Genomic DNA, 23,312 nt, shown 5'->3' with positions numbered 1-23,312 from the left:
TCTTCCCAATTCTAACACTTAAGTGATAATTTTCCTTCTATAAATGTTCATTCATTATTCCCTACTGTACCTGGGGGAATGTCAGTTTGCTTTGTGAATGTGAATGGGAAGATTGAGTCATTCACATGTTAATTTCTCCTGCTCTTCCTGGACATCAGGGTGTCTGCATTGGGGAAATAGTATCCAGGTGGGAGGTGGAATCATGGCCAACTGAGAAGAATATCCACATATTGGCACTGAAACTCTTACAGCTGAGTCTGTCCTCCACTCCACACTAGGTTGAGCTTCTCAAAATGTATATTTTCACATAAATGAGATCTCTTCCCTCCCTCAGTAGTAATGCTAAGTTATTTAGTTAAGACACTAACCTGTAATGTGTATTTTATATATAAAGGAAGATTCATTACTAAGCCATTACTCTTCACTAATTCCATGGAAAACTTCGAATTAACTCCTAGCAGACACGGCTGTACGCACTGTCAATCACATCATGAAGCACCCAGGACCTACAAGGTACATAGATTCAATTTCAAAAAATTCAGAGCCACTAAGCACGCATTAAAAAATGTTTTCTATTGATCCCTTCTCACTCCCATAAAGCATCTCTCTAAAATGTTATTGCTGAGTACAGGAGGAGATCATTGTTATCAAAGGTATTTCTAACCGTCTGCTTCTAGATTGAGTGAAAGTAATGAATTATAAGTTCATAGAATAGCTAAAGGAAAACTAAAAGACCACACTATTTCAAGATGTTTCTGTATTTGAGACAAGACTAATAAGTCCTCTTCTACTGGTATCTGACAACCTGACTAGGTAGTTTAAGTGCTTTATGTCTCATATATAATTCCATTGATTCCTCAGTATTCTGGGCACTAAGGACACAAAGGTGAACATGACACAATCCTTTCCTCCAGGAGGCTCATACTCCAGTGGGAGAGAGACACAAGTTGGATGACCAATCATTTCAGTTTGCCTGGGACTAAAGAGTTTCCTGGGATGCAGGGCTTTCGGTTTTCAAACAGGGATAGTCCTGCATAAGTTAAGATGAGTTACCCATTCTAGAAGTGGCCAGGAAAATATAACACAAGGCAAAAAGTGCTGAAATTTGTATGCATGACGTAAATACTCAGAGGGAGAAAAGACAACTTAGTTTGATGGTTCAGGGAAAGCTTCCCAAAGAGACATGTAAACAGATTGTAGAAGGATGAAAGTATTTTGCTGGATGGAGAAGGGGGCATTTTAGGAAAAGAGTAGTAGATATAGAGGTGTTGAGTAATACTCAAGTTCTGCCTACCTAGAGCACAAGGCTAGTGCACATGGACATGCATGTGGGAGCAAGAGGTGTAGGGGAGTGGATGCAAGCTACAAGACTGGAAGGAAAACAGTTCTGAGTCATGGTATGGAGTTTTGTTTAGTCTGAAGATCTCCCTACTTCCATTGAGACCTTAGTGTAATGGAACTGCAGCTTTTAAAGTCTCCATCTTGGATGATGTACCTTATTCCTGAACTTGGGAGCATTTAAGATGAGTTTCACCACACATCAACCAAATAGGAAAGCTGTGGTTCTCCCTAGAATTCCCAAGCATTTTGGCATAATTTCCTGGCTACCTCCAGTGTCCTAGGTATTGTTTTCACCTGGGATGTGAGGTTGAATAAGAAATATTCCATGAGTATGAAAAAGTCATCCAGGGAAATAGCCATTTCTATGTACAGGGAAGGGTGAGAATAGTCTGATTTGTAACATACTCTATGTTGAACTGGATTGCTATTTCTTAATAAATTACTTATGAGTTGCTAAAATGTGCAGTCACAATATAACTTAACTGAACTCCAAAAAATATGCATTCATACATAATGATAGACATAGACAGCCATGGATACAGGCATCCTTTGGAGCTTGACTCTAAGGAGAGTCAGAGAATTACCAAAGACACTCAGAATACTGGGCAATCACAAAGGCAACCTCACTGATGTCTGCGATTATCCAGGAAGGAGGGAATCAGGAGAAGAATGCTAGTGAGGGGAAACTGACAAGGCTGTGGCAGATTCTGAAAGTCACCAGGCCATGAAATTAACTCCAATTCCATATAATACCCAAATTTCAGGTTTCCAAGATGAATATTCAGAGATGAGGAAAACATTGAAGAAGTATTATTCTTGACTACCGAGTCTTTATGACCACATAGACCAGGAGGAAATCAAATATATAGCAATTCCTTTTATATGCTAGAATGTGATGCAAGAGGGATTAGAAAACACGACAAAGTCAAGAAAAAATACTTTTGATAAGTTTTAGGGAGAAAAGGATATATTGCTGGATACCTAGAATCTACATAGAATCTTTCAATACCTTGCCACTAAATGTGACGGCAAGATCTAGGAGTGAGCGGGAGGCTACAATTCTGTTAGGTAAGGACCCTGGGAAGACAGAAGAGGCATGGAGAAAAAGTAGTGGGAATAGAGGATAAAGTTTCAGCAGCACTAAGAACAGAGAAAGGTGGCAATAAGTTGCTTCAGTGTTGTTTTTAATAGATTGGTTTATTGGGGACAGGTATTGTGACACAGTTTTATATAATTCACACACTGTGTCTAAAATTATGCCATTACTAGAAGATCAAAGCTTTGCACAAATGAGATGCTAGTTTCATGTAACTGTAATGGGGGATGTATTTTCAAATAACTTGTTTGTTCTTTTCCATAATACAGATCTATATCCCCACAGTGGGCTGAGTTTGTGTTTTTCATTCTGAAGCTCTTAATAAAGAACAGGAAAGGTGTGATGTTGGATATTTCTGAAGAAAATTCCATTTGTGCACTTTTAAAGTTAATTCCAATTCAGATTTAAATTCTGTTTAATAGATGCCAGTTTGTTGAAAGAAACAGTTGTATGAAGAATGAATGTCAGCCTTGTAAAAAGACAAAGGAGAGACTAAAGGGAAGATAGTGGATGGCAGAGTGGGATGGGAGCTAATATTCACCTAGTAAATACTATATGTTGACCCTCAGTGAAATAGGTTGCATGCTTTTAAATCACTTGCTCTTCCGAGAGGGTAAACCATTTTCTGCAGATCTCACATTAAGCAGCAGATGCACGAACAAAGCCTAGCTCCATGTAGTGCCAACATCCAAGAACATCAAGTTATGTGATTCTGCTACAAATATACACTTAACTTTTATGGTAAAATTACTTATGTATGTACAGACAAGGGCTATGTCTGGTAATCTGCAATACACTTCAGCCAGGTGATTCTCAACTTCTTTTTATCAGTTTTCATTATGAAATTGGAAACTTTAAAAACATTGTAAATTACCTGCTGATTTTCTGAAGACAAAAATGTGAAAATTCAGATTTTGATATATTAAATATTTTTAAAGAACTCAGTGATTACGTGCATAGAAACAGGGACTGAACATGTTTTACCAGAAAATGTGTGTGTGTATGCATTTTACATATTGGAAAAAGTGAGAAATGAAATGGTAATGAGGGCATGAATGAGGAGTCGGGAGACCTGGCTTTGTGTAACATTGCTTTCAAACCAGAAGGATCTGTTCCAAGGGTTGTCTTTCGGCTTCCCTCAGGGCAAGTCCTAATATCCATTTCTTGAACTCGTTGCCCTTACCGACTCTGGAAGTTGAGTGTGGGTCATGTCTCTGGCAATTATGATAATGATAATAAGGTGATTCTGTGCTAATATTTATGAATAAGATTACAGTTCCATGTGAGGGAGAATGGAAGTTGTCAACAATAACAAAACTACGTATGTCTTGTCTCAAACTTATAAAAGAATGCTGTACGTTGTAGGCCAGGTTCAGTTCTTCTGAGGGCCAGTGATCTAAGAAGAAATGGAGCAATTTGTTAAAGGATACAGACTTACAGCTAGACAGGAGTAAGTTCTGGTGTTCTACAACACTGTAGGATGACTATAATTTACAATACGTAGTCTCAAACAGCTAGATGGAGGATATTGAATGTTCCCAATACAACTAAATTATAAATGAGATGACGGATATGCTAATTACCCTCATCTGATCACTATATTTTATAAGTTTCAAAATATCACTATATACTCCATGAATATGTATACTTATTATTTGGCAGTTGAAAGATTTTATAAAAGGACATAGAAACATGTCACTTAGCAAGGAATTTTTTTATGTATCAGGGTGGAACCTTGAATGCTGGTGGGAACTCTTCCCAAATACCCACATAAAAGTCACCTGTAAGGGGAGCACTTCTCACTCCACCTGTGCTATATTCACCACCAAACCTTGAACACCAACAAAGGCAAGGGGGTGCCACCTGACTCTCTGATATCCTCAATCTCACTGGGATTCACCAAAGTGAAAGCCACTTCCAATGAGTCTGAGTGGTCCTTCTCTTCCATTTTCAGACCAAAACAGCATTTTGGGTTTAAGCTACAATTGAAGATTTGGTCTACCACACACTATCTTTGAGAAAATTCCCCTAATGTTTCTGAACTGCAACTGCCTCACCTGTAAATATTCTAGTCATTTCATAGGACTGTTTTGAGGAGCAAACAAGATAAAATATATGAAAATGTTTAAAGATGAAGCACTGTATACATTTATTTTTGACATTCTTGGACTATTCAGGGCCTGGGAGTCAAACGCAACTTCAATATGGACAGTGTGAAGACTCTTAATTCTTGTTCTGGGCTGCAACAATATTTTTATCACCTACTAGTTTGATAGCCCGGCTTCTTTAAGTTTCATTTTCTGTGTTTGTAAAATAGCAGTAATAGCATCTCCCATTAAGCATTGTGGTGGTGATTAAATGAGTTTTACAAAATGCCTAATACATACCAAGTGCTTAATAATGGTAGCTATTCATATTTTTTTCTCTGGCTTAATAGTTACTAAATAAGACTCCCTTGGAGATAAAATTTACATATGAGGTCAGTGCCCCAAAATAAATTACTAAGCAACACTAGCGAAAAAGAAAGATAACCATTCCTGTCATTTTATTTATCTGAAAATACATTCACATTATTTTGATGCCCAATTAAAACTGGAGAAAGTGAAGTAAGAAGAATAGAATGAAGGGGTCCTGTCATCCTCCATAGGTGAGTGTTGTGCTTAGTGGAAAGTTGAATTAAGATCTTTACATTACAACAAACTCAACAAGTAGGGCTTAAGAAGCTTTCAGAGATATGTAACCTTATGATAAGTTTGAGACTACATTTATGCAAAACTAATTTTATTAGCATAACGAATAGACTTTTTTTTTCTTTTGCCTTTAGTAAATCCAGTTAACCTTCTCAGACACAGAATAGAATTTCTTTTCTTTATACTAGTAATTTGGCTTACTTAACTGTATTAAACTGAAATGTGAAATTTGTTGATTAAAGTTTTTATGATTCATCCATTTTTATTACACAATTAACTCAGTCTATGTAATATAATCTCATCTAATTAAATATGGAATCATCTGATAAACACTAGTAATAAATACTGTTTAACGATGTCATTTTTTATTGTTAAAAAAAAGAAAAAGAATTTTCCTTTCTAATGTGTTCAGCTTTGACAGTAGTTAAAAATATATCTCTGGGCTGGGTGTGATCCTGGGAAGTCGAGGCTGCAGTGAGCAGTGATTGCGCCACTGCACTCCAGCCTGGGTGACAGAGTGAGACTCTGTCTCAAAAAAAGGAAAAAAATATATATATATTATATATTCTCCATATATGTGTGTGTGTGTATATATACACATACATATATATGTATCTATATAGGTGTATATATATGTGTGTATATATACACATACATATATATGTATCTATATAGGTGTATATATATGTGTGTATATACACATATATACATGTATACATATATATACATGTATACGTATATATACGTGTATATATACGTGTTTATTCCTCATGCTTGGCCTGGCCTACCCTTCCACCATTGCAACCTTGGGATATGAGGGACCCTACCCTTCCTGCATCATCGCCCTGGGATGTGGGGGATCCAGGGGCGGCAATCCAGGTGCCACAGGCAGCCTGGGACTAAAGCTGGGGGCAAGGGAAGGGCCTTAGTCACTGCCTTTCTATAAGGTTATTTTAAACAGCTCTAAGATTTGTAGAGGCATAATTTGTCTATGACCTACTTGTTCAGGAGAGAGTTTTAGAAAACCAATAGAACAACCAGTTACTTTGGTTTCAATATTGGCAAAAGGGACCTGGGACATTAATTGGAGGGAGCCCTGCCTTGTGAAAGGGGCATCTCTTTTTAACTCCCACCTTGTCATATACCATACTCTGTGGCTCTTATAATGTGAAGAAATGCTTAGGGACAGCATGAGCTTACTGTTATACAAAGGATATTTTAGAGAAGCATAAACTAGGAAGATGTGTGACCAAGAAGTGGCAGGGGTCGCCCTTGCTCCTTTCCTGTATTTTGGGGTCAGAATCAAATAAATTACTTTGAAAGAAAAAAACAGTTCTTATCCACCTTTTTTTGTTCATAAACTTATCCTTTATCTTTAGTAATGCCCTTTTAATGTCAGTATTAATATCAGCCCTCATGTCTTTGGATATCAAGTATATTTATATATTTTTTTCTATAGCTTGGTAAAAAGAATCCACGATAATAATTTGCCCTTCTGAGAGGCCTTCTTTCCATAACACTCACATGATGGGATTGTTAAAATCATTAAAATAAAAGAATGGTAATATATGTTACTGTTTAACCAAATAAAAAGTAGAAATGGAAGAAAATGCTTTAAAAATTTTAAGTATTTTTTGATCAGCCACTGTAATGAGAAAATACAGAGGCTTACAGAAAAAAAGGCCAAATTTATTCTTGTCAAGATAAAGTGGCAGTGAGTTAAAAGAGATCTTAGCAATCACCTAATCCAAACCATTCAATTAACAAATTAAAGCTAGAGAGGTTAAATGTAATTTTGCACTAACCTGTAAATTCAAAATTGTGGATGGAAAAAACATAAGCTATTACTAACATTATGACTTATGACACACAAAAGGAATTTTGAAAAACATTACCTGCATATTGAAAAAGAGATGAATTATAGTTCTCATGTGGGGATGAAGTGGTAATACATTTTACCCAGTTAGGGTAAACCATCTTCTGCTTTATTATTCAATTATAGGATGCCCAAAGAATAATATCAGTCTGCTTTGGTTTGACTTCCTCAGTTTAACTAAGTTCCTTCATACCTTTGACACTGCTGGCATCTCTTTGGGCTGACTGTGATCCCAGTTATGTATCTATTAAAGAACTAGGAGATGCAAATGCCAGCCAACTACTTTAATCCCAGAAAGAATTATTTTCCAACACCAAAGGAAAAAAAGTGGCAGTGTTGTTTTAATATGCCAGTCACCAACAGGATAGGATCTTGAGGAAATTTTAGGGTAATTTTGACTCAGCCATTTTCACTTTATGGGCTAAGTTTAGAACTTAATCTCAGCCTAAGATATGATTCCAAAGTATGTAATGATACAGATTGTTAGCATGAGACAATCTGCAGTTCACGCACAAGAAGCAGAACATGTTCAATCTCGAGAGAGGAAAACTAATAAGCTATATGAGCAACTGTTCCACAAATAATAGAATAATCATCATCTATTTGTCATAGAACATTGCCTTGGTGAGTGGCAAACAGGATTGTCCAATGAAAGATGCTAGCAGTGTTTTCTGGGTTGCCTAGCAATGAGCTACCTGGGACAAGGGTCCCCTCTTCCAGCAGGACAGCACTTCTCACGCAGCTCACATCCAGCTCCAAAGGTTGTCTGCAACTCTCTTAATCAACAATTCCCCAAGTTCAGACTGTCTTCCCTGCCTTCACAAGGCCATTCATCATATAAAAATGATGGAGTAGAAGGAAGGAACATGGTCCTTCTTTGGCAGCAGAAAGCATGGTGTCTCCAGCTGTGAGCATTCCTGCCCTCTCTTCCTGGGACGTCAAGGGGTGAGGGTCTGTGTACCGCACACTGTTACCCTCTGCCAGGAAGTTTCCCTGCTTCTGTGCTACCCTGTGTGCTATTGTGCTGTTTGTCTATGCTTAAGCCTCTCCAGAGGTGCCTAAACAAGGGCCTGATTTGTTAGATTCAGAAAAAATGCTTGGGCCAGGTGTGGTGGCTCACTCCTGTAATCCCAGCATTTTGGGAGGTCGACGCGGATGGATCACGAGGTCAGCAGTTCAAGATCAGCCCGGCCAAGTTGGTGAAACCCCATTTCTACTAAAAATACAAAAATTAGCCAGATGTGGTGGCGAGTGCCGGTAATCCCAGCTACTCAGGAGGCTGAGGCAGAGAACTGATTGGACCCGGGAGGCAGAGGTTGCAGTGAGCCAAGATCGTGCCACTGCACTCCATCCTGGGTGACAGAGTGAGACTCCATCTCTCTGGGGGGGAGAAAAAAAAAAAAGCTTGAAGACAAACACAACTGCCCCCCGCCCCACAAATGTGTTTATGTTGCAGCTATCTTTATTTACAAATATATTCTCAAATAAATGTTGGTGAGAGGAATAGTTCCTTTGCTTTTTATTATTGGCTTTAGGACAAAGAAAATGTTTTAGAGTTATAAAAATTGTTTGTAAAAAACGGCATTTATTTTGCTCAAGCCTGTAATCCCAGCACTTTGGGAGGCCGAGATGGGCGGATCACGAGGTCAGGAGATCGAGACCATCCTGACTAACATGGTGAAACCCCGTCTCTACTAAAAATACAAAAAAAAAAAAAAACAAAAAAAAAAAAAAAAAAAAAAAAAAAAACCAGCCGGGCGAGGTGGTGGGCGCCTGTAGTCGCAGCTACTCGGGAGGCTGAGGCAGGAGAATGGCGTGAACCCGGGAGGCGGAGATCCAGCCACTGCACTCCAGCCTGGGAGACAGAGCGAGACTTTGTCTCAAAAAAAAAAAAAAACAAAAAGGCATTTAGTTTACCTTGTTTTATTTAACAGTTATTTATCATAACTGACATCAAGGTGAATAATTCATTGTTATTTGTAAAAGTCCATCTGCGATTAAACCAATTTAAACTTCTGGGCGCCTAAAACATCCTCTATGTGAAACCAGAAGATTTGTTAAGTAAGGTTGTTGATAAGATGTAAGAGTCGCTAATAAACGTGTATTTAATTACAGAGTCAAGTTTTCATCCTTTCATGTTCAGTGGGAAAGACATTTAGGGGTGGGGGAGTGTGACTAGGATAGAGAGCAAATGTCCATCCTGTTAGAATGAGCCAGCAATGGTGAAGTGTCTCACAGCAGGAAAAATGACCTCTAACTTCAGGAATAGGGAGATGAAGCACCTCCAGATCTTGCCTGGATGGTAGTGGTGAGAAGAGAGACTGGACAGGAGACTTCTTTTCATGTGAAAGGATTGTGGTATAAAAACATTTGAGGGGGCTGGGTGCGGTGGCTCATGTCTATAATCCCGGCACTGTGGGAGGCTGCAGCGGGCGGATCACTTGAGGTCAGGAGTTTGAGACCAGCCTGGCCAACATGGTGAAACCCCACCTCTACTGAGGTGTGGTAGCGCACACCTGTAATCCCAGCTACTTGGGAGGCTGAGACAGGAGAATCGCTTAGAACCTGGGAGGCGGAGGTTGAAGTGAGCCGAGATTGCACCACTGCACTCCAGCCTGGAGTCTCAATTAATAAGTAAGTAAGTAAGTTTGAGGGACTCTGTCATGAAAAGTAAAGGGAAGCCATAAGCCTTTTAACTGACTGGTAGTTGAAAGAAACATTAGGAAAGTAAGAGTCAGTTGAAGTTTTTATGAGTGAGCAGTACAGAGGGTGGGGGAGGTAAGTGGGAATTATCAACTATGAACTATCAGAAAAGTTAACGTAGTATAAACAGCATGTGTGTGGAGCTAGGAGGCCCCCTAACTTACTGCTGGTATCTTAGGGACTCATGTCTCTTGAGGCCTGATGACTGGTTTTATCCAGGCTGGAAGAAATGATGCCCCAAATTATGAAATCAGCCTGGGTCAGCTAGAAAGACGTAAAACGTTAAACCAGTTGTAAGTTAAGGTCAAATAAGTTAATTAATAAAAAAGCTGGCTCTAGTTCAGTTAGAGGTAGGACACTCACTATTTGTTTTGACATCCTTGTTCCTTTTGTTCAACTATAAAGTGGAGTTTACTGATTCATGCTTGCTTAATAGAGGAAAATATGTTGTAAAGTATAAAAATGGAACCAACTTATTAACATGAAAATATAGCTACTCTATCGAGAGGCTTTTTTTTTTTTCTAAATGGCATCAGCATTGCTTTGACCTTATCAGTCATATTTCCTTAGAAAACTCAGTTAACTCCTTTGAGATTTGATCTTCTCTTTTGTACATGTTGTGACTGTCATCTGGGATGATGGATGTAAAAGCACATTAAAATAAAAGTTAAAATAAAAAGTTAAAATAATGCCTTACACATTAGTATTTCTACTATTATTATAAGAAATTCCCAGCCATATAAGATGATACATATTCTAGATAATTGTGACAATATAACCTCCTTATGAATGACTGAAGACTCAACCCCTTTGGAAGCCAGTTTCTGGAGCTATGGAACTGTTAATAATTCTGAAGAAACACTGTTTTTATTCATTGTAGCACACTCTGGCCATGGGATTATATGTTTCTTTCCAAATCAAAGTTTCTCTTAGAATTGTTCACTTTTTGAAGTCTACTGTAATTACGAAAGTACTGGAAAAGTAAGTAATGCCAAAAGGAGAGGCTTTCTACATATTATTGGTATATACAAGATTAAAATATTCTAACATTTATTGAACACTTACTGAACATATCTATGTTAAGTGCTAAATACCAACTCTGGAATAAGACTGCTTAGGTTCAAATTCTGGCTCTATCATATAGTACTTATAAAAATATCTATAGCTCAGTTTCCTTACCTATAGAATAGGGATAATAATATAGACTTTCTAGAGTTTCTGGGAAGATTAAATCAGCTAGTACATGTAAATCACTTGGAATAACAGTTGGCATGTACTAAGTGCACAATAAGCGTTCCTCCCCTCCCCTCCCCTTCCTCATTTCTTTCTCATCTTTTTCCTCCTCCTCCTCCCTCCTCCTTCTTGTCTATAACCTGCCTACCCAAGATCTCACAGCTGGGGAGCTACAGGGTTAGCACACTGTGCAACTCTGCAGCCCATACTTTTGGCCACTCAGAGATACTAATTGATATGTCCAAATGCTGTTTATAAGATTTAGAGCTTTCCTTAGTGAGATTTTAAAAGGGTATTCTTTTATGTTTATTTCTAACTGAAAATGTTTCATATGTTTACTGACTTTTCATAAACTTTAAAGTTAGGAACATTTCTCCTAGAAAATTTAGAAAGCTACTCAAAGGCATGAAGCATTATTAAGATAATATATTGAGTTCAAGTTTTCTCTAACCACTTCCCAGCTTGCTACATCATGATGGATACCAACCACTAACCATGAAATGAATGCAATTTTTCCACTTACATTAAATGTTACATTGAAGATATTATGCAGTATTTTTCATACTTTCTGGAATTGCATACAAATAGTGTTTTATAGTAGCAGATGTGTGACATCACATGAAAAACTTGTAAAACCTTTACATGAAAATCACATCTGCCAGTCTCCACTATCATTTTAACTACAGTTATATGGTTTGCTTCTCTGTCTCTGCCAGAGAAGGCAGTTTTGCATGAAAGTTGTCCCAGCAAATCGTGTCTTCTGGACCAGCAGCTAGTTAAGCAAATTGTGTAGCTGCCATTAAAACCAAAATGTACCCAGCAGACATAATTTCACAAAAGAGGAGAGAGAACCACATTTGTACAAAAGTCACAGCTGTTCAGCTCTCCATTTTGCACATTGTTATTAAAAATTTTCCTATCTTTATGAACAGTGACAGTTACATTCCTAGCTAGCAATTTTAGGACTTCTTAATACATAGTGCTAAGTGCTGCACCATCACGGATTTGGTGTCTGTCAGGAAAAATTGGGCTAAGTTCTTTCTGCTGCTACATAGTCAGTTTGCACAGACAGCAGATAAAATTTAAAAAGATGTTGAGTAGGGCCCATTGTTCTCTAAAATAGCTGTGTGTTGCCTCTACTAATCCAAATGAGGGCCAACATTTTTATGTTAAGGTCCAAACAATAAAGATTCCCTTTCTTTCACGTCTTGCTCTCGGTGGCCATGTTGTCCAGGGCTACTCCGAAGTGGTGGGTAATGGAGCTTGTGGCTCAGAATGCCTGGGTCAGCAGCCTGTCTCCTGAGGCTCTGGATGCAGCATGACCTCGCATTGTCGGGCATCCTGCTGTAGAACAGTACTACAGGGAGGCCAGGGAGGAGACGTTCTTGAGGAATCCCTCATTCTTCTCCAGGGATGGGTCCCAAAGGCTTGTTCAGACCATTATGGGTTATAAATGCTAAATTTATAGCAGGCATTTTGGTTAAGAGTTTGGAGTCTGGGCTCCGCAGTCAAACTACCTGGGTCCAAATTTCAGCCCCTCATCTCAATAATGTGTGGTTCTAGGTAAGTTACTTAACTTCTTTAGCCAGGGTTTCCTCATCTGTAAACTTAAGACAATTTAGCTCATTATCACTATAGAGAGAATTACAAATGTGATAGAAACTGTTAAGCACTGAGACCAGTTAATGGCACATACTAAGCACTCAATAAAGGTTAACAATTTCCATAACATGATGATGATTTTTCTAGTTCTTGAATATATTAAACCTACAATCTTAGAATTGAATTTTCAGGGGACAGAACAGTGGCATAGTGGGGTAAAGTCAGTTATAGTGGTCAAAGCCTGCTCAGTCCAGGTTTCTCCTTTTCTAGCTGTGTAAATTATCTTCTGCTATTGATTGCTGGAATTCCTATTTGCTTGTCTGTGGCTGAGAGGAAAATGTGTGTTTATGCAACTGTGCTAGAGACATTACATTGATTTCAATCAGTGCCCAACCTGCAACTTCTATTCCCAGTTGTTGGTCTATCCGAAGAGAAGTGCTAACTGCTAAACTGGACCTCTTGTGCCCATACATGTAAGCTTTTTTGCTACTGGGTTGGAAGGTGGAATCTTTTTCATATTTTGTAAAGAGTACCTCCAATTGTATGAATGGGTGTGTAATTAAACATAAAATTGATAGCTGTACAGATAATCCATTGCTCATTATCATTAATAGTATCAGTAAATCAACATTTTCTTGACTATATATTAACAAAAAAGATATTGCTTTGTTATATGAACTAAATATTAATATTACCAATTAAAATATAATTCCTTAAGATATTAAGGCTATCACCATAATTATGAATGGAATCTTAATCTAGACAGTTGAAATGGAAATGTTGAGATAGCAACTTTAGACATTTACCAATCTTTTATGGTAAGAAATTAGGTGACTTTCTTCTTCCAACAAAAACACTCTACATACTGAAAGTGATGAATAACCTCTATGTTTACTTATATATTCTTATAGTTACCATAAACAAGGCTACTAATTCAGAACCAATATATACCTTGTGTAAATAATAGCGTAATAGAGATGAGATACAGAATTAAAACAAACCATGTAAATAAGTGTATTCCAATTAAAATATTTCAAAAGTTTTTTTGGGATGATGGAAGATATTCCCCATTTCAAGTAATGTATACATCATATACAATAACAGGTATCTTAATTATGTTTATGAAGTTTTTCAAAAGGATGTTTCCAATAGATATTGGGATAATATTCTACTTAACATTGTCTTTAAGTTTGAATTATCTGTTTATTTGTCTCAGTTTTCTGCGTGGCCTGCTACACCCACACACCTAATTACTGACACTGGTCAACTCTATAAAATCATACAATGGGGACAAGACCATGACAAATAATAGAACTGAGTGTAACGGGAAGGAAATTAAACTATTTTGACCCACTGTGACCTGTATATACAACCTCCCAATCACTTAAAATCTAAAACTATTAAAACATGTCAGCCTGATCTAATTATAGAAGACATAACTGACTAAATTCTATATAATTCTCTGACTATGGCTGTGTTACATGGAAAATGAAGTGGAGAAATGTAGAGAGAAGTATAATGTAGGCAAACACACACACACAAAACATCTGAAGTATAAAGATAACAAGAAAGATTTTCATTTAGGGTTACAGCCAGTGTCCAATTTCATAATTAATTACAAAGGATCTACCAGCAGCATATCTTCACTTGCAGAACACACATCTCAATGGTCAAGAAGGAGTGAAGCATAGCTTTCTGACATAGGGTTGTCTTGCCTCTCTGTTAGATGATTAGGACAGAGAAGAAAGGTTTTAGTTAAACCTTTTCCTGCACTGGAAGTTAGCTTGACAGGAGCTGAAGATATGAAAAAACAATCTGAAGAATTAAAATAGGGTAGGAGCCAGCAAACTATGACCTGCAGGCAATATATGACCAACTGCCTGTTTCTGTAAATAAAGTTTTGGTGGAACATAGCTGATGTTGCCGGTGGTTGCTTTCAAGCTACAACAGCAGAGCTAAGTAGCTGTAACAGAGGCCGTATCATCCTCCACCCCAAATATTTGCTATCTGGGTTTTTATGGATTTTGCCAACATATGGACTAAGGAATGGTTCTTTTTCAATGATTCTGTGAGGAAATATACTAAAGATAAGATCTGATATGCCTCACACTCAATTCTCTTTCCTTACATGGAATTTCCTTGAATATCTGATGTAATAGGCTTAGACACAGCACAGTTTGATTCAGTGAATTAAGACAAGCTAGCATTTGTGTGAAACATTTAGTGTTATATTTATTTATGGACTATAACTATGTTATTTAAAACATATGGGTACTTTAATTCATCAGCAATCTAGTGGGACACAGAGGCCTTATAACTATTTATAAATGATGTCCCTTTATTTTTGCAGTTAGAGATACCTCTATGTACTTAATCTTACTTTTTTGTATCTGTTCAGTGTCCGTGTGACACCATACATTAGATACTATGCTAGAAGACTGCATATGGAAAATGAACTGAATTCACCTTCACTGTGAATCTGGAAATGACTGTGGAGCCAAAACTGGGGCTTTTCCAAAGGAAAATGATGGGTGAAAGTAGTTAAGACAAGTGCTCCTGAGGGAGATCCTCAAGGGCAGAGAGCACACACATTTCACTTATCTGTACACCTCCAGTGCCAAGAAGGGCTTGACACCTAATAAAAGCTCAGTAATGGTTTTTGAATATTGTTACAAAAACAATTTAGCACTAAAGCCAAACTGTAACCCTTGACCATCTGTAATTATTAAACAGAATGTGGTTGGAAAAAACAAAGTAAGATCTTGAGGAACAATGTGAAAGTCTTGTTTTTCAACCTTTGGATTTCTTGGGTAGTGTTTCCCATAAGGAATATATAGGCTTTGTTATTCACCCAAATAACTTTAGGAACATTAAACAATAGACAAGAATGAAAAACAATCGTCTATTGGGAGAGAGAGTTCTAGAAACATAAATCACATATTTAACTTTTAAAAATTATGAATATTACTTAATTTTCCAAGAAACATATGTGTATGTAATTAAACCTGAACAGTTTCTTTGTTCTGAATAAAAGGATGCATGGGGGGATCATTCATACTACAACAAATTATTGCAATGTAACCTCCAATAGGTAACATAAAAATCCAATGTACTGAAAGAATACTGTTGATTTGGAATGAGGTCCTAGAAAAGAAAAAAAATCTAAATCTTATTTTATTTTTCAACTAAAAAATATGGCTGATTCATTTAATTGACTTCAAAATCTGTTTTAATAGAACATCTCGTTTGCACAACCAGTCAGCTCCCAACATTTTGATTGCAAAATGAAAGGCATTTACTTTGATATCTTTAATTATCACTCATTTAGAGGACAGTGTGAAACACACTTTTTCAATTGGTGTTTTAGAATCGTTGAGTCAAAGGAAAGGAATGACAAATTAGCCAGCTGGAGAGGAAAGAAGCAGCTAGCTAGTGCTGCTAGTCTTGCTGGATACTTCAAAGTGAGATGAAAGGGAAATGAAGGGGCTGTTAGCTACCCATGCTCAATAAATAAAATACTAACACAATTTCACAACATATTAATAACAAGTTAATATCACACTTAGAGACTTACTCAACATAATAAGTGCCATAAATGGGATCATCGATTTTTTCCCAGCCATATGGAAGCTCTGAAAAATAAAGAGTTATTTCTTTCAGTAAATAAAGAACAGATAACACAATTTCTAATAAAAAGTAATATAATTTAATTGTTCATGGATTGCAGAAATGGTCTACCAAAGTGGAACAAAGCATTCAGAGTCAGCAACAAATTTCAGACCATATTATAGAAACTATAAGCAGCACTGACTTGAAAATTGGCAGTTAAAACCCAGAGCTCTCTTCTCTGCAGATACACTGCTGGGTCTAGCCATTCGTCTCATGCCAAATAGTAGGATGGCATGTCATCATGTTATCACCATTTAGTGCAATATAGAAGGCAAATCGCTTTCCTGCAAGTGCATATGGTTCTCTTATTTATTTGTATTGCTAAAGGAGCATTTCAGGACAAAGACCACATCTTTCAAAATATATTTCTGAGGATGGCAAATTGTTTCTGATGACTGAAACAAAGACATTATAAATTCTCAATTGATACCCCACTATTTGAGATGGTATGCTTGCTGTTACTCCACGTGGGTCAGAATTTGAATGCTGCCAATACACTCTTTGGGCTTATTTTAAAAATAAGGTCTAAAATTGTGAACATGGTTTCCTTGATAATATAGTTCATGTTTTCAATTCTCCATGGCTAATTCACACATACACACATTAAAAAATATCAACAATACTATAAATCCTATTACAGGCAAAAACATGCTGTCTGAAAACTAGGCTTTGCTTCCTAATATTATTTTCCAAATACACCAAGGTTTTATAATTATTAACTCCTACAAATATGAAGAAAACTGTATTTTTCTTGATAGATATTTTTATATAAATATAATTTGAAACTAAGATACATTGATAAGTTTAAATGTATTTCAGTGAAGTTTAAGGGTTTTATTATTATAGTAATAATACATATCACTGTAGACAAAGCACAGTTATGAAAAGAAAACTGAAGTTACCTGCAATCCTGCCACCCAGAAATAACCACCATTAATATTTTGGTGAATATCCTTCAAATAATTTTCTATGCATATATGTGCAAATACTTTTAAAATAAATTATATCATAAAGTGCATATTACTTTTACTGCCTGACATTCCTACTTAACAGAATATCAACGATGTCATTCAATGTGAATGTGTGTTACTGCACAATATCATTTTTAAGGTGGCAACAGTAGTAGTCTGCTGCATGGCTAGAAGCTGTGTAATTCTATCATTTTTCTATTATTGAACATTTGGGGCTTTCCAGTTTTTACCTGTCACGTGTCATCTGTATTGGACCTACTAAAATGTAAATCTTTTATCATGTTTCTATAATATAGTATTGACAAATTCCTAGATGTGAAATTTTGGATCAAAGGGCATGCATCCTTTTATTGTTTTTGACATATATGACCAGATTTCCACCTTCCTAACTCATGAAAAAGTACTAATTTATAATCTCACTGAGAGTGTATGAGTGATTTTGTTTCTCTGTACCATCAAATTAAACACAGATCCACAATTCCGCACCCAAAACTTTTAGAAACATATACATTTTAGAGTTTAGAAGTTTTGCAATTTTAGAAAGTTAACACAGAGCAAATGCTTTCTCTTTCATAACACTCTAAGTAGAGTTGGGGAAAGCAGTTTATAATCGAACATATGAGTATTTCTGCAGCCAAAGATATGATTCATACGAAGAAGGATAACTTAAACTTACAACATCAAATTTGAGAGTACCTTAAGAAATCTTTCTTTCAGAAGGATAATAAGAGTAAACCTTTACTGAGTATTGTTTGTGGTTTGACTACTAATGGATTTTCTAGGTACTAACTCATTTTATCATGCCAGCAACTCAGGACTTGAAAACCCTGTACTCTGGTTCCAGCAAGCTTACCCAATTTAAATACCAATTCAGAAACTCTGTTTAACAAGGCATAAACACCACTTAATTTAGATTAAGGAGAATAACTATCCAGATGGTTTTCACCAAATCCCCCAAGCTACTGGCAAATTCATCTAGTAAGAAGGAATTCATTTGACAAGTATCTATTGAGCGCCTTTTATAAACAGTTCATCCAAAACCTTTTTTTTTTTTTATAAGCAGCTTATCCAAAAGTAAAAGACTATACAGAGGACAACAATTAATGTTATGGATATTTGTTATTTATTAATATGGTTCAATACATGGATATGTATTTATAATAGGTTTAACATCATCTTACGAATGCAATAATATATAAAACAATCATGTTCAATAAACATAAAGAGTAAAAGCCTAACGTAGTTAACTTATGAATACAGTCCTACTTCTTAATGCCAATGCCATATGGAAGCATTTCATGGTAAAATTTGTACAATTATCTTTTTATAAAGTAAATGACTCTTTCATTTTAATCTGAGTAAATTACTAGTTCTAAGCAATGTATCCCAGAAGGGCAGAGTTCATTGATTCTTTATCTTTGTCAGATTTACAATGCCAGATTTCCTGGGTACGATTTATTATTTATTATACTTTCCCACTTGTCATCACGCAGTCCTCATCAGAATTTAGGGAGAATCTGCTTTATTTTTCATAAGATATCAATATGTTTTGTCTATTCACTTGGTTGTTTCATATTTCCAAAGTAAACTATTATTTCATGCTGAAACAAAATTATATGTTATAAACATTTGCATTTTAAGAACTGTTAGAGGTCCTAGACTCACACTTTGAGGCAAAATTATACACTAGTTCTAACTTTCTGTTACAAAGAGCATCATTTGTTTCATTTTAAATATTTTCAAGGAATTGTTGGCCGAATCTTACAAGAAACCAGTAACAGATACATGCATTGCTTCATTTATGTCAGAATGGACGTAAAAATATACAACTAATGTTAAAAAAGGTACTTGTATGTATGTGCATATATGAATGTGTAGCTGTGTGTATGTGTTGGCACATGTGTGTTTGTGTGTATTCTTTTAACGACATTTTGCTTCAAAAACAAAGATTTAAGCTAGCATGCTAATGAAAAACCACAATTTTCACAAATTTTTCTTCACTTGTAAAAAGACAAGTCATAAAATAAACTTCTTAACGGTATACACTGAAGAGTACACATCTAGATGATGAAAAATTAAAAAGTTAAGAATTATCTTTCACTGTGAAAATTAAGTTATTTGGACTTGGATTAGTTTTAACAAAAACAAAACAACTGCTGCTTCTTTAAATTAAACTAAAAGATGAGAAAAAGAATTTCCAACATTGTACTATTTGCCCAATCAGGCAAGCATGTAGCTTGGAGCTTTTGGGTCCTAGGTTATTTAGAATACTGTATTCAACAATACCTGACAAATCTGTGGATGATTAAGGTCACACTGATGAAAGAATAACATACACTATGCAACAGGAAAAAATAAACACTTGAGATCAGCAAGGTTAATGCTGCATTAAGAACTGTTTTAATTGAGATTTTCTTCGGGCCATGGAACCATGGAGCAAATTCAGTGATTAAATATTCCTACCCTGTAAAAGTCTAGATTAATTTGTAGTCAATCATATCAGCTTCTAAAACTGGAAAAAACCAAATGATTAAACATGCACCTAGCTTTGCCTGGATTCTGGCATAGTCAGCCTGCTATATTTTTTAAATTTAATTGTGCTTCCCAATTGACAGACCGCTAGCAAGACTAATAAAGATGAAAAGAGAGAAGAATCAAATAGATGCAATAAAAAATGATAAAGGGGATATCACCACCGACCCCACAGAAATACAAACTACCATCAGAGAATACTATAAACACCTCTACGCAAATAAACTAGAAAATCTAGAAGAAATGGATAATTTCCTGGACACTTACACTCTTCCAAGACTAAACCAGGAAGAAGTTGAATCCCTGAATACACCAATAGCAGGCTCTGAAATTGAGGCAATAATTAATAGCCTACCAACCAAAAAAAGTCCAGGACCAGATGGATTCACAGCTGAATTCTACCAGAGGTACAAGGAGGAGCTGGTACCACTCCTTCTGAAACTATTCCAATCAATAGAAAAAGAGGGAATCCTCCCTAACTCATTTTATGAGGCCAACATCATCCTGATACCAAAGCCTGGCAGAGACACAACAAAAAAAGAGAATTTTAGAACAATATCCCTGAAGAACATCGATGCAAAAATCCTCAATAAAATACTGGCAAACCGGATTCAGCAGCACATCAGAAAGCTTATCCACTATTTCATTTATTTACTTAATTTTTAGTCAGGTACACTTTCATTACAGAAAACAGAGACCCCTTTATGCTAGCTCAGTAAGAAGATATCCACATTCTGATACTGTGCACTGAGAAGGGCACAGCTTTACCTCTGTAGTATACTTGTCAAAAATAAATAACCTTATGTGTGTGTATTTTTAAACAGTCGGGGTTCCACTCTGTTGCCCAAGCTGAATTCAAACTACTGGGCTCAAGCAATCCTCTCCCCTCAGCCTTCTGAGTAGTTGGAACCACAGTGCGCACCACTGTGCCTGGCCAGGAATGCCATTTTGATCATGAGAAACATATGACATACTCAAGTGGAGGGACATTCAATAAAGTAACTGACAAGTACTCTTAGAGAGGGCCGAGGTCATGAAAGAGAAAAACAGACTGGGATATTATCACAGAGTGAAGGAGAATATGGAGATGTGATAACTAAATTTGTTGTGGGATAATGAATTGGATCTTGAACCAGAAGAAGGACATTAGTGGAGCAACTGGAAAAATTCACATAAGATTTGAAGATTAGTTAATAGTTTATATGTATATTAATTTCCTGGGCTCAATGACTGTACTTATGAAAGATGTAAATGTTAGTGGCAGCTAAGTGGGAGTTATGTGGAGCCACTTTGTACTATTTTTGTAATTTTTTAGAGGTTTAAAATAACTTCAAAATGAAAACATGGAAAAATCTAGGTCACTTACTCTTACCATTGATTAGAGGACTTCTACTCACACTTTATTTTAAAAACCTTTACAACTTTTAGTTTAGTTTCAGTGGGGTACATGTGCAGGTGTCTTATCTGGGTATATTTCATGATGCTGAGGTTTGGGGTATGAATGATCCCATCACCCAGCTACTGAGCATAGTAATACATAACAGTTTTCCCCTCCTTCCCTTCACCTTCTAGTAGCCTCAAGTGTCTATTGTTGCCATCTTTATGTTCATGAGTATCCAATGTTTAGCTCCCACTTATAAGTGAGAACATGCAATATTTGATTTTCTCTTCTTGCATTAAATTGCTTAGGATAATGGCCTCTAGCTGCATCCATGTTGCTGCAAAGGACATGATTTTGTTATTTTGTATGGCTGTATAGTATTCCATGGTGCATATGTACCACATTTTCTTTATCCAATCCACCATTTTGGGCACCTAGGTTGATTCCATGTCTCTGCTATTGTAAAAAGTGCTACAGCAAAAATATGTGAGTGCATGTGTCTTTTAGCAAAATGATTTGTTTTCTTTTGGGTGTATACCCTGTAGCAGGATTACTTGCTCAACTAGTAATTCTATTTTAAGTTCTTTGAGAAAGTGTCAAACTGCTTTCCATATAAGTGTTCCCCTTTCTCTGCAGCTTCACCAACATCTGTTGTTTTCTGACTTTTTATTAATAGCCATTCTGACTAGTATAGGATGGTATTCTTTTGTGGTTTGAGTTGTGTTTCTCTGATGATTAGTGATATGGAATATCTTTATATGTTTGTTAGCTGCTTGTATGTCTTCTTTTGTGGGAAGTCTGTTCGTGTCTTTTGCCCATTTTTAAATAAAGTTATTTGTTTTTTGCTTGTTCAATTAAGTTTCTTAAGAATTTTGGATATTAGATTTTTGTCAGATAAATAGTTTGCAAATATTTTCTCCCATTCTGTAGATCTTTTAACTCCGTTGATAGTTTCTTCTGCTGTGCAGAAGCTCTTTAGTTTAACTGGCTCCCACTTCTCAATTTTTGTTTTTGTTGCAATTGCTTTTGAGAACTTGAAGTTGGTTTGCTAGTATTTTGTTGAGGATTTTTGCATCTATGTTGATCAGGGATATTGGCCTGTAAGCTTTCTTTTTTCATTGTGTCTTGCCAGGTTTTGGTCTCATGTTCACACTTTATTAATGTGAAATCAGACACCTAGAACACTGGGTTCATTTTGATAGAACTGAAATTTAAATAAAATGAGAATGTAGGATTTTTGCACTTGTATTCTTCTTTTGTATTGTCTTTTTTTTTTTTTTTTGAGACAGAGTCTCGCTCTGTCACCCAGGCTGGAGGACAGTGGCACAATCTTGGCTCACTGCAAACTTCACCTGCTGGGTTCAAGTAATTCTTGTGGCTCAGCCTCCTGAGTAGCTGGGATCACAAGCGTGCACCACTACACCTTGCTAATTTTTTTGTATTTTTAGTAGAGATGGGGTTGCACCATGTTGACAAGGCTGGTCTCCAACTCTGATCTCAGGTGATCCATCTGCCTTGGTCTCCCAAAGTGCTGGGATTACAGGGGTGCACCACCATCCTCAGCCTTGTGATGTCTTTCAATAGCTATATTCAAGAGAATGACTTTTAATTTTGCTGTCTTACCTTTTATTTATTTATTTTTCTGTTGTCTGTCTTTCTGCTCCCTAGAAAAACTGGGTAAATACAACATTCATGTTTAAATGCAGCTGCATCCTGGGTCCTAGAAGTCACAGATTCAGTAACAGGAATGCTAAATCTAGAGTCAGGCACTGTTCCCTTCTTGGGAGGCAGTGTCTTGTACGGGCCACAACAAGCATTTGGTTATATAACTTCATGTAAGGTTGTATGGAGGTCTGTTCTGGTGGGAAGACCAGAATGGGCCTCCTATTCCAGAAAGGCAGCCCAGTTTAGGAATCATGCAACGTACTCAGATATTAGAGAGAGAGGCAGAAACCAAAAAACAGAAACTATATCCTTCAACCCTGTATTATTTTATATTGACTAGCCTTTTTAAAAAAAACAAAATTTGTGGTTCTTGTTTTAGAGGTGATGATTGTACAAAAGAAAATAATGAACATAAAAAATTTCCATAGGTTAAGTAATGTGTAGTGTATTATATGGTAATAGCTAATTATCACAAAACCTTTTCCTCTAATATTTTAGATTTTTGCTGTATACTTAGTATACAAACTGGAGAATATAACTAAATTTTCTTGTA

The 23,312-nt window shown here is 36.4% G+C and overlaps 1 protein-coding gene across 2 annotated transcripts in view; it reads right to left on the bottom strand.

The window, feature by feature from the left end:
• The window catches only part of MAGI2 (membrane associated guanylate kinase, WW and PDZ domain containing 2), a 1,467,795-nt gene that overhangs the window by 346,904 nt on the left and 1,097,579 nt on the right, over positions 1 to 23,312 (bottom strand). For both annotated transcript variants that reach the window (XM_015134089.3, XM_015134090.3), the window contains exon 7: positions 16,116 to 16,173. In XM_015134089.3, coding sequence (XP_014989575.2) covers positions 16,116 to 16,173 — 58 coding nt within the window. The remainder of the gene's footprint in view (positions 1 to 16,115; positions 16,174 to 23,312) is intronic.

Source organism: Macaca mulatta, chromosome 3, assembly GCF_049350105.2.
Source record: "Macaca mulatta isolate MMU2019108-1 chromosome 3, T2T-MMU8v2.0, whole genome shotgun sequence".
In the NCBI taxonomy this organism is placed as follows: Eukaryota; Metazoa; Chordata; class Mammalia; order Primates; family Cercopithecidae; genus Macaca; species Macaca mulatta.
Note: the sequence above shows the minus strand (reverse complement) of the source record. Positions and strands in the feature narration are given on the sequence as shown.